General features: G+C 45.4%; 1 protein-coding gene across 3 annotated transcripts in view; it reads left to right on the top strand.

Annotated features, from left to right (window-relative positions):
- KCNMB2 (potassium calcium-activated channel subfamily M regulatory beta subunit 2) overlaps positions 1 to 15,259 on the top strand; it is a 93,856-nt gene that overhangs the window by 73,284 nt on the left and 5,313 nt on the right. For all 3 annotated transcript variants that reach the window (XM_021544327.2, XM_077785728.1, XM_021544326.2), the window contains 3 exons: positions 3,891 to 4,001; positions 9,889 to 10,059; positions 13,068 to 13,263. In XM_021544327.2, coding sequence (XP_021400002.1) covers positions 3,946 to 4,001; positions 9,889 to 10,059; positions 13,068 to 13,263 — 423 coding nt within the window. In that variant the 5' untranslated portion in view covers positions 3,891 to 3,945. The remainder of the gene's footprint in view (positions 1 to 3,890; positions 4,002 to 9,888; positions 10,060 to 13,067; positions 13,264 to 15,259) is intronic.

Raw genomic sequence — 15,259 nt, 5'->3', positions numbered from 1 at the left:
TTAGTTTTGGTCGCCTTTTGATGAATCAGGATGTCTTTTATGAGGCAAAATTAATGCAAGTGTTTCTCTTTTTGTAGTGGCCACACTGCCCAGGAAATGAAATGTCATAAGGGGAAAAAAGCTCATTAGTTTGGTGCTGTAAATGGTTCTCTCAGGTCTCAGAAACCCTGTGATTAACATAAACATAGACAGAGGCAATTACAAGCAAACACACATATTAAACCCAGCTTTCCATCTAAAAACATGGTCTGCAACATCTCTCTGTGGCTGTTCACAGCTGTGGTGTCCTAGAGGTAAGGGACTTTTCATACCAATCATGACAGAAACTGAAGACAGAGGAAGGAGAGCAGCCAACCCAGGGTGAATGTGAGGACAACAGAGTAATATAGGGTATGTAATATAGTCCCCAAGGTACTAGCTGAGGGATTTGTGATTTACCCTCAGAATTGCATCCTTTTTTGTAGCAATTTGAAGCAAATGGTACCCTGTTGTGTTTCCTTCACACTGAAATCCTCAATTGGGTGGTTGCTGTTGTGTGGACATGTTGATACTCCTTAGGACAGAGCAGAAAAGTTCCAAAGAGCTGTCTCAAGGCTTTACCTTGCAATGGCTGAAAAAATGGACATCTTACTAGGTTTTCTAGTGAATTCCATGAAATCCATCAGCAGGTAATGCTCAGGAAGAGAATGGGAACAAGAGAAGATGGGAGGAGTGGGACAGCATCACAGACTCATGTATTTGTACCCAGCTGTGCACTTTTTACTCTGCATTTCTGCCCTTAGCCTTGAGATTTATTCAGGATAGACCCAGATGTGAAGAATGGGGTGTGTTTTGTAAAAACCAAAGCTTGGTCTCTTTGCCTGTCACTGTGGCAACCGTGTCAAGAGACAACTGCATTGATGCCACATTGTGTAAATAGTGAAGGAGACCGAGGTGTTCAGGCAAGGTCAGGTAGAAAGCCCAGAGTCCCACCAGGCACCCTGGCTAGCAAAAGTCACCTCAACTACAGCAGTCCTGTAGGAATATCCCCCACAGAGTCCTGGCAGTCTAAAGAGCAGCTTGAAGCATCTCTTCTCCACTGTTTTTAACAGGTATTTTCATGACTTTAGGTGCTCCGTCTGTTCAAGCAATAACACAATCCACTCTGAATGCAAGGCTGACATCCTGCAGAAATGAGTTGCACAGGCTGATTACTTGTTGCATGATAAAAATAAATTGCCAGCAGCTGACTCTGAGAAGCCATGGGGAAAAAAAAAAAAGAAAAATAAAAAGTAGTGTTATTTGTTTTCCCAGAAAAGAGAGAGGGGGCAGTGAAGAAACACAGTTCACAGTCCTGCCTAGTGCCCTCTCCAGCAGGGGAGAAAGGCGTGGAAGTTTAACTCACCTGGTGGGGCAGAGCATGCTCATGAAGGTTGCAGCTTTGGAGATTATGAATCCTCTAAGAACCTTCAAAGAAGGGTCCTGGGGATTTGTATTGTTTCTGGTGCACAAAAGGTTTTTATCTAATGTCTAACCCCTGCCTAAGAGAACCATGGATTTCGGTCACCTATTTGACCTCTGGAGTAGTGTTATGATGTCATCAGTGTTACAATTTTACACAAAATTAGCTGTGCAATTGTGTGTTAAATAGTGGTAGTTAGCTTGGATTGCTCAACTAACGAAGCAGGCAGCATTAAAGCTGTCACATATGGACTGCTCCAGGGCACTGGCACTATAAGGGAGTCTGAAATCACTCTGACTTCACTGGAAGAGAAGCATCCCTTTCCATTCTCTGGCTTCCCCTCAGTGGGACAGGCCCCCTCACCCAGCTCCCAGCCCAGCAATTTGCTCTGGAGCTTATAAATCTGGTTCCCTGCCCAGGGAGTCCTGTCCAGGTGTCCCTGTAGGCTCAGACAGGTGGCAGAAGCTGCTAATGACCTCTAATGTGTGCCCAAGTTTTGCTTAATTAAGAAAAGGCTCTCTAATAGCATTTGCCACCATCTCCTGATGGCTCTGGGACCACTCAGGCTGTGGCAGCACAACCAGCCAGGCTTCTCTGTGGTGTGTGATATCCTAAAGAGTGCAATGGCATAATTTAAATAAAACATAATTTTATTTTCCATCATTAAGGGACTCAGCCTGGGACAGGCTCAGTCCAGCATGCAATGTGGCCCTTGGCTAGTTGGTCTGACCCCTCCTGCATGGCTTGGAGCAGAAGTCCCAGCTGGGTGGTCACTGTGGTGCAGTCTGAGGTAATGTGGGTAAAATCTTATCCAGTGTGAGGATTTGGCTCAGGGTCTTACTAGTGAAATTCCTGACCAATATCACAATCAAAACACTTAGTTGTTGGCTATATTAATTTGATCCCAGCAGATGCTACTTCACCTTCTAAACCATAGTTATTTCAGAGAGGTAGAGCCTCATCTTGTTGTTCATTCCCCAGTACTTAACTACGGTGGCTGTATGGAAAGAGCAGAATTGTTCTTGGCATTCAGACTGCTCTGATCACCACAGAGTCAGGGCAAGGGCTGGGGAACCTTCCCCTCCTTCCTCCTCCCTTCTCCTGGACCACCTTCTTGTCCAATTTGCTGTCCACCAAAGCAGCCAAAAGCTTCATCAAACATTTCCACCTCTTATTTTAAGCAAGGTCCTTGTCTGCAAGTCCCAGTCCTGAGCCAGCATCTGAGCAGGGCAGCAGGATCCCAGCAGGGAGGAGGTGACAGGAGCACCACTTTGGCCAGTCTGCCTGGCCAGCTGCCCAACCAGGGTGTGAGTTTGGCCTGGGGCTGTGTCATGGCCCCTGTGGTGGGCTGACTCCAGATGGAATGCCCAGTCCCTCAGCACCCTCGTGCCTGTCTGCACGCAGATGGATTTTGGCTCCTATCCATGTCAGTCTTCCCCTGCAGCCACCTCTACAGTATTTAAGTATTCTCCTGGTTCACCACTATGCAAATATTGAAATTAGCCCTTTGCATGATTATGGAGACAGTGACATTAGAGACTTTCTCAGATTATGTGCCTTCTCTGCTGACAGTATCAGCCATCAGGTTTATTTTTCTGTGAACTAAAGAATGGCCCCCAGTGTATGAAAACTTCACAATGAAGTATTTGGTATCTGGAATATTTTTTTTTCCCTTAAGCCTGTATCGGAATGCATTAAAACCACAAAATGTTGTGCTGTGAAAGAATGTAAAATGCAGCCTTTATAGGAATGGCCCAATTCTCAGAGACCAGTATTTTTAACTGAGCCTCACAAAAGCCAGAAGAAATTAAGAAGGGCTACAAGGGGAGCCATAGCCCCACTAGCAGGTCCAATATGGCCTGAGATACTGAGAGAAGGCAACAGATCCCATACCCTGAGGTGAAACAAGGAAGTCCTTGGGTAGGGATCTAACTGGCCTTGGGATAGTAATTTCTCCATGGGAAAAGATATCTTTGTCATATCAGTTACATTTCCACAAAATGCTGCATTTACATCTCGTACTTGTGCTCCATTCAGACACCTTCCCTGAGAGCCCCACCTTGCAGAGAGCTGCAGAACAACCAAAACTATGTAATGAGCGTGGATGTGCTTAAACAATACCCATTTTCTCCCCAAAAAATACTGCTATAAGAACACTGGACACAGCTATTACCTTTTCTTGAACTACTGATGATTTCTTGCCCTTGGTGTGAATCCTTTGCAGCGTGGAGCAGAGCTAAGCCTGATTAGCCAGCCTCACCTTTTGCCAGTGGGGCTAATGGGGTTTATTCTCCATTCCAACACACTGGTCTCTCATCCCCATTATTTTACATCTCACTTCAAGTTAACAAATGTCCATCCTCAGAGCACACAGGGCACGGCTAAACTGGATATTATGTGCTCTGCCATGTTGGATGGGCAGTGACAAAAATTATCCCTCTTCCCCCAGGTCCTTCCATCGTCCCACTGCAGCGAGCAGAGCCAACACTGGGCAACCCTCTAAAATGTTTATTTGGACCAGTGGCCGGGGATCTACATCTTACAGACATGATGAGAAAAGGTAAAGGCGCCTGTGCTGATTGTCTCTTATGGGTTTGAACATTTGTGAGTGTGGCCCCTGGCTTCTCCCCAGTTGGAGAAGCAGGAGGGATGCAAGGGTGTCCTCCCTGTGCCCCACAGCCCCAGCTGCTGCTCCACCAGGCACAGGAGCAGCCAGGAGTGCCAGGGATGCTGTACCAAGCCAAAGCAGAACCAGGGGCAATGCCAGAGCCGTGGCCAAAGCTTTTCTTGTTCTCAGACATCAGCATCACACCACGACCATCTCTGATTCAGGTTCAAAAGCACAGCAATCCTCAGCCACAGGTGTGCAGCCCCAGCCCCTGTGAAGCTTTCATGCCTTCTACAAGTGTCCTGATTCCAGCCACCAACCACGCTGTCCCCCAGGCAGAGCATTGCCCCACACAGCTGTTACACACCTAAATGATACATCCAGCTGCCACAGATGTTTTCTGGTTGTGCAAGTGCACATGTGAGGATCAGGCTGTGTACAATACATTGCACAGTAGCTGGGGGCTGTTTAGCTGCTTGAAAGTGGTGTTGCTGGAGGGAACAGGCTGAAGGAGACAGAGGAATAAATGAGTTACTGGATCTCCCAGGGGAGCAGGGAAATGTGCCAAAGAGTAGGGAAGGGGAGGTTTGAAGTCCACAGACAAAGGCAGTGCTCAATTGGGAACAAAAGTTAAATATCAGTGATGAAATAACAATTGTCAGTAATATTCAGACTCATCCTTCCAAAATCCCTCTCCTTTGTAGTAAGATTTGCTGGACAGCTTGTCTTGTCACAACAAGGACACATTTGCCTTTCTTTTCTTTCCTTGTCCCCTTTCCACCTCTCCTTCAGTTTGTCTTGCAGCCACTATTAAATGTAATCACAAAAAATCACACTCCAGTGAAACAAAACCAGATATCAAATGTATCTACAATGCCAATTAGCAAAGCACACTCTTCAGTAATTCTAATGAGACATTACTGTTGTCATCTGCTTGGGAATATGCACTCCTGAATTCAGGCAGCAGAGCTGCCCTCAGGACCCTGAGATTCTTTGGAGAATTGGCTGATTTGCTGAATGTTTCTGCAAAGGTTGCATAGGTGTTCAGCTCTTTGGGTTATCTGATCCCAAGCAGATATTTTGAAGACAGCATGAACTTTAGCAGCATGAACTTTGCAGCATGAACTTTCATTGGAGCTGGTTGTCTAAATGCCTCCTGTACTTCTGCCAGCCTCTTCTTTAATGGAATTTTCCCCAGGCTAATGTCCTGCATTAGAACGCTGTCATGGTCCAGGGTTAGACAGTTGGAGGAGATATCTGCACACCCTTTGGGCTGGCTGGAAGTTCCTGATTAGCACAGCCTTTGACTCTCACTATGTTTGAAGCTAGGCTTATTAACTTGGGCTGAGGCTCACCAGAGTCTGGGCAGTACAAATCCAGGCAGAGCTCCTGCCTGCAGAAACAGGGAATAGGGAGTAATATCTCTGTGCCTACACACCAGCCATGGTAAATTCAGATATCTTGACAAGCCTTTGGGTGGGTTTATTTCCCAAGAGGTTCTGTAGAGCTGTACAGAAGGACTTCTTCTGTACCTCATGAGTGATTAATAAAATGTAGAGGGAAAGGGAGGAAAAGAGGATGGAAATAAGAGAGTGCTGATGGCAGCCTGAGGACTGCAGAGGAGAGGTGTGAATACAGAGCAAGTGCTGTTAGTGGGAGAAACTCATCCTCCAGTGTCTGGCAGTGATTTTAACACATGTAAGGTCACCAGTGCCATCATTATCAAACAGGTGGTGCCTTTCAGAGAAATTACTCACCTTAAATGACCCTTTCCCAAGAATTTTGTGCTTTAAACTTCAGACAGGAAGATTGTCATATGGATCAGCAAGCTTGTCACCCAACATATGCTACAACCACAGACTTCTGAGGGGTTGCACAATAATATTAACTGTGCTGCAATGAGCCACTTGCTCTAAAGGAATCACCTCCTCCTGGGTGGAGGGTATCTCTCAGGCATCTCTTTTTGCAGGATGAGCACCAGAATATCTGTATTTCATTGCTGTTTTAGCCATTGATGATTCCCCAGCTGCCACATTTTATGCTTTGGCAAGCTAGTCCAGCCCTCATTCTTTCTCAGCTGTCAAAGCGATTCTCCACACCATTGCAACCACTGGAAAAACAAAGCACTGGTTTGATTTGGCTTGATTTGGTTTGGTTTGGTTTGGTTTGGTTCAGTTTTGTCCAGCTTGGTGTGGAAGAGGGAAGGAATTGAGTGAACAAATCTGTTAATATCTATTTTGTGGGCTTCAGAGAGATTTCCTGTTGCCAGCAAAAACCGGTGCAGTCAAATAGATCTGTAAAGAAAAATGTAAAGAAGGTGACTTCTGAGCAGAAAAATCCCTGAACACAGGGAATTCTGCAGATAAGACACAGGAGTAGTTTCTGACCATTGCATTTGAGGATTTCTGATCTCAGTAAACACCTCACCATGAGGTAATTTGAGTGACATCTGCATAACAACTGTGATATCAGAGAAGGGAATGTGAATTCAAAGTCATCCTGAATTATTCAGGCAGGCATCCCTGCCTGACAAGCCCCACGACTGCGTGGTGCCAGAGGAGGCAATGTCTCCCTTGGTGTCACACCATGGTCCCTTTGCAAGGGGAGGGCTTTGAAGGTAGGTAATCTATGTTCATTTGGAATAAATAAAGTAGTTGCAGGTGCCTGGTAATTCTAGCTTTCCCATGAGGACACTTGGCACTCTTCACAGAGCTCTTAGTAGTGCTCATTCTGGAGCAGGAGGTAGGGAAGGATCTGCTGACCGCACTGCAGAGGGATCCCTGCACTGCTGCTGTGCAGGGACAGGGAGAGGGAAATCTCTGCCTGTCCCCAGCAGGCACAGTCATGGCTGAGCTCTCCTCTCTGGCATCTGAGCCAGGGGAGAGCAGCCAGTCTTTACCCCTGAGCAGCTTGGCAGAAAGGACAGGGAAATTTAGCAGGGGAGAACTTCAGCTTGGAAATTATCAAGGGCACAAAGACCTTTTCTCCTTGGGGGCTTGCTTGCTATTAAATGCCTTTGCAGAGGTCAGGGAGACCCCCTGTTCTGAGAGATGGGGCCACTTTAAACACCAACAGCCCCCCTGGATGTCATACGGGGAGTTATCCAGGGAATCACAAGGATTAGATGGAGTCACTTGGTGAGCAGTGCCTGGGATGCAGTGACCTGTACTCAAACACAGCCCAGCAGGCAGCTGGCCGTGGCTGTGCAGCTCTGGGATCCAAAATCAGCCAGATAAGCAGGGCATTCATTATTCCAGCTGGCCGAGCAGAGGGAGGCCCCTGAGCTGTGCCAAAAGTTCACAGGTACACGAACCCACCCCCCCAACACTGCTGAACTCTGATGTGCAGGGCACTGCTGCTGCCCCAGTGAGGGAGATGCTGAGACTGCTCTGCTTGTGGCCAAATACTGGGCAACACATATTGTATTCCCCAAACCAGGGCTCTCAGAGACAAAAATGTGAAGTTTTGTAGCAGCAGATGCTCCCAGCATCACACAAATAGAATTGGCACCTCCCCAGGGCAGGCACAAGCATGAGGAGGAGGAGGAGGAGGAGGGAAGGCTGCTCAGCGCTGTCTCCTGGGCTGTGGCAGGACTGCTGTCATGGGCTGGCATGTGCCACACCACCACCCACCCCAGCAGGGTCACCAGGCTGACTCCTGGCAGAAATTCAGGAGAAAAAAGCCCTGAGGTGTAGCAGGCTATCACTTTGCCGTTGTTGGGGGCTTTGAATAACAAATATTTACAAAAGAGCATTGGAAGCAGTGCTCCAAGCCTGACCTCTGGCAGAGCTTTCTTTAGTTTTATAACCTATAGTGAGTGAGCTTGGAGGATGCACCTGGCAGGTGGTCACCAGTCACCTCTGCCAGGCAGCTCATTTTCACTACACACCCTTCAGTCCATCCTTTTTGTACCTCTGATGGCGTGTTCATTGGCCAAAGGCCAAGTGGGAAGCACTTGTAACCACTCTCAATTAGTTATTTGTTTTCAAATTGTCCATTTGTATCCCTTTGATGTCCAATGACATTAGTGAGTGATTGCACTGGGCCTGTTTTATGCCTACACGTTGACATAAGTTATGCTGTGTGATCATTTAATGTTCTGGAACTGCATGACAATCTCTGCCTTCCTGTCTGCTTCCATTTGGGAGCAATGCAAATCCTAATGACAGCAGTTAAATACAGTGTGATAAATAATAATAGAAAAGTAACATTAGGTTATTACTCTGTGTTACTTCTTTGAAGGCAATTGCATCTACCAGTTTACAATATATATTTTTTTTCCCAAACAGCAGAGGAAACCTTGACAGGCTGAATTACCATTTCATTTCCAAACAGGAAAACACTGACAAGCCTTAAAGGATGGTTTTGAAGAGGAACCATGGACACCTAAAGATGTATTCTGCAGTTGGATAAAAAAACCTCAAGGGTTGTTAGGTACAGGAGACTATTGACAGCAGTACTGTCTAAGCAAGATTTTTGCTATAAAACCCCACACCATATGTGCTTTTCCTGGCTGTGACTCATCATCTAAATAGAAATTCAATTCCAGTCTCAGGGAGTCTATGATTAAACATATTTTTTGCTGTTGCTTCTACTGTGTTTATGTATGATTTTACATCTGTCTTATCTCTATTTCTTTATCCTTAATAGCCAATGTAAGTTCTCTGGTTGACCTGGCTCAGTGATTTTATTTTTTTCCTCACGGGTGAGTGAAATTTGGTGGCTTCAGCTGAGAGGAGTGGTGGGTTTGCTAGAGCCCAAAGTGACGTTGATGTTGCTCACCTGCCATTTTGCAGAGAGTAGAAGAGGAACTTCTCCCACTGTGTCCATGTTATGGTGGTGCCAGGGCTCAGAGCTGTGCGGTTCACATGCTTCGGGTGCTGCCTGGATGATTCAAAAGATCCATAACAGAAAACACAGGAGATTTTGACCAGCCTCAGGTCTGTAAGTACATTTTAAACCCACAAAGTTTGAGTGTGTTTGAAATGTACTCAAATATTTCCTTCTCCACCATTGTGTCCTCATGACCCATTGAATCATCAAAGGCTCGGAGATGAAAGAAGGACTTATGGTTAGAAAATGCAAAGGACTCTCTGCTGAAGGGGGAATGGTTTGTTGTATCTTCTTTTTCTCTTTTTTTTCTTTTTTTTTTTTTTAATCCCAGAACAAATAGCTCTGGTGGATAATTCTCTGTGAGGGCTTTCACTGTAATGAGTAACTGGCCTTCCAAAAATCTGTTTTATGAATACAGTAAATAAGCTCTCAATCAGAAAAACCCACAGAAGTCAATTGCAAAATCCCTATAGTGTTTCATGAGCTTTGAGTCACACTCAGGGTGGAAAATTGCCCGAACCAATAGCCTGTAGTTAGCCAAAAGAGAGCATGGTCCTTTCAGATAATATTAATGATGACTTCAGGCTATTTCCTACATGTGGTAACATAAGACTTGTTACCCTATTCAGCTGGAAAAAAGACACCTCATACACCTGGATATCTTTTGGTGGCCTGAGATGGCACTGGCAGGTCAAATGCACCTCTGGGATAATTCTACTGAGCCAAAGAGGCTGTACCAAAGAAGCATTTACTGAGCTGGCACAAGTGTGTAATGTTTATATTTGCTGTAAGGGGTTTTCACCTTTTCAGAAATGCTGTAATTTATTTTGGAGATGAATAAGTTTCCACCAGGTCAGAGTGAATCTGTTGGGAAAGGAGACCAGAGGACCTTTAACCCTTTCTCTCCCATGAGATGGGTATGGAGGTGGAATTGCCCACCCTGTAGAGGTTGCATTTGATGCTTAAACATGAACTTCACATAAGAATGTATTATTTTCAACCTCAGAAATATTTACCAAAAAATCAGGGATCACGACCTACTGGACAAAAGGAAAACAGTCACAGCCCTCAAAGCTGGGGAGGACCGGGCCATTCTCCTGGGGCTGGCCATGATGGTGTGCTCGATCATGATGTACTTCCTGCTGGGAATCACGCTGCTGCGCTCCTACATGCAGAGGTAACCCCCTGCTCCAGATGACTCCACCTGGCTTTTTCTTTTGGCTCTTTTTATTTGTCTGGGCTATTGATGATTCCAAAATTGCAAAAAGTCTCTTGTCTTTCTTCCCCTGCCAAAGAAGAAGCCATAATTGGTCTGTGCTGGTTTCCAGGTTGTTTATTCTGTTTATCTCTCACATGTTCTGCTGCCCTGCCCAGCTCTGTCCTGCAGGGCAGCGTGTGGGGCTCTGCCCTCAGTGGGATGTTACAAACATTAAATACCAGAAACTCCCTGGGCTGGATTTACAATAACGTGCCAATATCTATCACCTACGTTGGACAGTGTGTCCCCAGCCTGAACCAACAGAAAAATGCCAACACCACAGTGAGACATGGAGGGCATGAAGAAGGAGAAAAAGGACAAGGCACACCCAATTTTCTCCATCTTGTCCCCTTTGGACCCCTAATCTAGAATCCTAAAATTTTACTTTTGTACCCCTGCCACACTTAATTATTACTTATATCAAACACTCAGAGCTTGTAATTCATCCTGTAAGATTGAAAACCCTTTTCCATGGCCAGAGATCACAGACAGTGTCTCTGGGGGCTCTGTCCAGGGGGTTCCTGACCCCTGCCAGGGTCCCAGACCTGCCAGGGCAGCCAGAGGGAAGCTCTGGATTCCCACATTTATTAAAGTTTTATAATTGTTCATTTGGTCAGCACTTCCTTGCCCCAGTATAATAACTGTGCACTTCCTTGCCCCAGTATAAATTTGGCACAGCTGCAGTGAAAGCATTTCGGGTAATACTGGCATAAAGTGAGGGAAGAATTAGATCCCTGTTTGACAAAATCTCGATCCCCAGGCTTTAGACTTGGCACAGTTTAACACCAGTATAATATCCATATCAGCTGGCCTGCAGTCTGCTGAACCCTATAAGCTCCTCAGGGGCTGTTGCTGCAAAGCCCAGACTTGGGACAAAAAAAAAAAAAAATATTTTCCAGCCTTGAGAAACAGTACACTTCCAAATGAAAGATGGAGAATTAATTTGGGAAAGAAATCAAGCTCTTTGTAGAATGTAGTTTTCCATGTCAGTTATGACTTTCATTTTAACAAGTGAAATCCTCATGAAAGATAGTAATTTGCTGAAAGCAAAAGACCAACTTCCATCACTCCTGCACTGCACTTAATTTTTCTGAGGCTGTCTCTGCCTTCCTCCTCTGCCACCAAGAAGAGAGTGTGGCCTGTGATTCATTAACAACATTTGTAATCAGTTTTCAAGCATCAGCCCTATTTAAAATCCAGCACAGACTGCAGTAAGACTGTCAGTGATGGGGTTTTCCCTGTCCTGATTGGTGGAGTTCAGAGAATGAAAAATGTGTAACTGGGGATCAAAATATTAGTCTGCCAAGCTCCAAACCACACTAAGGCAGAGGCACATACCTGGAACATTTTGGGTTATACACCACAAGGCACATTCAAGAAGTGCCTAGAGTTAACTGGTGTGAGCATCCTCGGTTATACTGGTGCCCTGCATGAGAATATTCCCTCTAGACCCTGCAGTGATAAGGAAGACGGATGAGGATAAGCTGTACAGATTCACAGACATATTATTTATGTGATAAAGTTATTTGTCCCTTTTTAAATCAAGGCAAAATTTAGATTTTGAAAACTGAGATCAAGGCCTGTTAAGTATCCAAGAGCATTTGCTATTCCAAATTGCTCTTCCAGATCCTTCAGCAATATCAGGGTCAATTGCAGAGGCTGCTAAGGTCAAAATTGCTCATGTGGAAAGAGTTGATTTATATTATATGATATGTGAAAAAAAAAAAATTGCCAGATGATATCAAAACACCTTCAAGGCATCAACTATTCCATCTTCACAAGTCTGTGGTAGGTAGGTCTTACTTTATTAACCCCCTGCATGAATAAAACAGCAGCAGAAAGGTGAAAGTGAGGAGAAGACAACCCAGGAGCCTTTGCTGTCACTTTTTGCCACACAGATCTCCTCAGGGGTTATTCTCCTTTACAGCAACATCCCTCCAACAAATACTGCCTGGAAGGGTGAAAAAAAACCTTTCATTCAATTTCCCCCCAGAAAACATAGCATAATTTAACATAAATATAAAACAGAATATACAAGCAGAATTACTGCTTAAGTAAAACAGCAATAGAATTAGTGAGAAATCTTTGATATCCCTTGCAATGTAAAGCTCTCATAGTTTTTTACAGGGGCAAGCAGAACCTCATCCCCTTCGTGGTAGGGTAAGACAGGCTCCTTGGGGGTGAGCTGAAGGGCTGGACACGATTAAAGGGGAGCCCTGGGTGAAACCTCCCCCCAGCCCACAAAGGGCTTTTTGCAAAGCCCTCAGTGTGCCCTTTCCCCAAGGAAAACACAGCTGTAGATTTTTTAATACATGCCAGTGAATATTGCTAGTGCACAGCCAGGCTCCATCGTTCCAGTTTTAGCCTCTGGTGAATTGGAGATGAGTTTAAATCCTCCAGAAAAGTTACAACCAGTGACTTAACTCAGAGAAAACTGAGCTAGCTGCCACTAGGAAAAGCTTTCCATAGGTAGAGCTGCATGAGGTACCACTTGAGAGTTCCTATGTCTTCACATGTATGAGAATCCAGACCCTGTTAATTCAAAATTGTCCCCTCAAACTTCACTTTAAATTGAGCTGGGCTTTGAGTTAACCCTCAAGTCTTAGCTCAGGTGTCTTGTCATGCAGCACTGTGTGTGTTGTGCTCTCCCCAGCACAGGCTGCTCAGTTTTCTTTATATGGAAAGGTTCACTTTCCATTTATGCACAGACATAAGTGAATAGGGTAATTTTGTGCCCAAAGGCTAAACTTTGAGTACTACAGAATCAAACACTGTAATGTGTGACATGAGACAGCCCAGGCTTTGCTGAAACACGTAGCCTCTCCTGCAAGATGCCCCCAAGTATATTTCTGATGGGAATCCTGATGGATTTAGTGCTTATTTACCTATTCTTGCCATGCTCTAATGTCTCTTTTTTTCCTGCTTAGTGTCTGGACAGAAGAGTCTCAGTGCTCACTTCTCAATGCATCCATCACAGAAACCTTTAACTGCTCATTTAACTGCGGTCCAGAGTGCTGGAAAATCTCTCAGTACCCCTGCCTGCAGGTGTATGTTAATCTCACCTCTTCTGGCCAGAAGCTTCTACTCTACCACACCGAGGAAACAATGAAAATTAATTCTGAGGTAGGAGGACAGAATAAAATTTGTTCCTAAATGGGTTTCTGGAGGGCTTCTCATCTCATTACATCCATTCCTCGCTTTAGAGCAATATAAGGCTTCCAGCTCCTGCTTCACTGATAAATACAGAGCAGAGAAAGCAGAAATCAGGGCACAAACTGAGCTCACACGCCTGGAGCAGGGCAACTTTCAGCCTCCATCCATTCCACACGAGGTCCTGTGCCCCCAGGTCTGGAGCCTCACTCATCCTTTTCAAGTTCTTTCCAGGAGCAGGGGCTCGCCGAGCACATTCTCGTGGAGCTGTGGACAGGTCACTTCCCACCCAGGAATGGCTCCCCATGGCAGTGGACACCCCTAGAAATGTGCAGGGGGCATCCGTGAGGCAGTGAGAATGGAAATGGCACCATTTCTGCAGGGCAGGCAAGGTGGTGGGGAGTGCTGAGAGCCCATCTCCATCTCTGGTGACAAACAAAGACCCTGAAGGTTTGCTGAGTGGGGGGTGCCCAGATAAAAGCAGCAGCACAAACATAAAAGGCCTGGCTTTGGGGTGTGAGTAAGATAAGGAGTCGCCCCATCTTTGCAGCATAACTGATTCCAGACGTGGAAATAATGGAATTATTTTGAGCAAACCTGAAGAATTCCTGTCTCTGCTTCTGCAAGTACAAACTCCAGCATAAGTCCATGCAGGTGGGATGGAGAGAGCTCCTGTCTGGAGGCTGAAGGGAGGCAGCAGATGCACAGAAGGCAGCAGCAGCACAGCTCTGCAGCTGACACGGGCTGTGCATCACCCCCTGCCTTCCCCAGGGAAAGAAGAGCTGGGAACAGGGAATTGTCCCTCTCCCCACCTTCCTTTCTTTATACTGACAGTGCCTGTGCCCCTGAGAGTACAAACTGGAGGGAGCTGGGACACAGTGGAGTCATTAGACTTACAGGTGCCAGATTTTCTTTAACTGCTTGGTTATCCAAGGTCACTGAACCCCAAACTTGGCAAAGAACACCCCAGAACAGCAGAGCCCTGGATCAGGCTGCTGACAGCATAACCTATTGTGTTTCTATTTATGGAAGCTGTTCAGTAGAACAAATTAATCCTGCATATTAAGATGAAGTGATATTAAAATTAGTCAAAGTATGGCATGGTTGCACTAGGCTGCTTATTCTGCTGGATAATTAACTCTCGTGGCTGAGAGATGGAATCCTCTGGCTCTGAAGTGTGAAATGGAGAAGAGTTCCCCCTTTTTCCCCTCCACTCTGGCATCAGTGCAGGAAGAGGCACTCACTGTCCCTGCAGCCTGAGGCAGGACAGATCTCACTTCCTGCTGGGGCAAGAGCAAAACCGTGATGTTCATGCCTCAATTTGATTAAAAGAGATCAGATAGAGCTCTATGCTCCACTAATTCAAATAAATTGAGAGATTCAGCATAAATCTCCACATTATTTTATTGATGATTTTTCCTTGCTGAAATGGACTTTGAAATTCTCCCAGATGCCACCTCCTCTTAATTTAGTGTAGGCACAGTTAATACTTCTGCAGCCCAAGGTTGTTTTGCAGGTTAAGCTCTGCTCTCAGGAGGATTCCTAGGTTTTCCTGACATGCTGCTGGCTATGTGACCTGAATACGAAAGCAGTTTTGAGTGGAATTTTGCAATGTCTATAAAATACCTGTTTTCTTGCTTATGGCTCAGATCAGCAGAGTTTCCAAGCTCAAATCAGCACAGCCAATCTCAGCACTCTGGATGTGCTTTTCCCTCTTCCCTGGCCAGAGAGAATCCCCATGCAGCAGGAAAGCAGTCCTGAGCAGTGCTGGGTGCTAACCTGTCTCTCTCCATCCACTTACATCTGTGCTCCCTGTCTTTGCCCTTGCCAAATAAATAAAAAAAAACAACAACAACAAAAAAAAAAAAAAAAAAAAAAAAAAAAAAAAAAAAACACCAAAACAGAAAAAAACATGCCTGGCTCACTGAGCTCTGACATTACTGGGGACAACACGGAGCCCAGTCCTGAC

The sequence above is a fragment of the Lonchura striata genome, chromosome 10, assembly GCF_046129695.1.
Source record: "Lonchura striata isolate bLonStr1 chromosome 10, bLonStr1.mat, whole genome shotgun sequence".
Lineage (NCBI taxonomy): Eukaryota > Metazoa > Chordata > Aves > Passeriformes > Estrildidae > Lonchura > Lonchura striata.
Note: the sequence above shows the minus strand (reverse complement) of the source record. Positions and strands in the feature narration are given on the sequence as shown.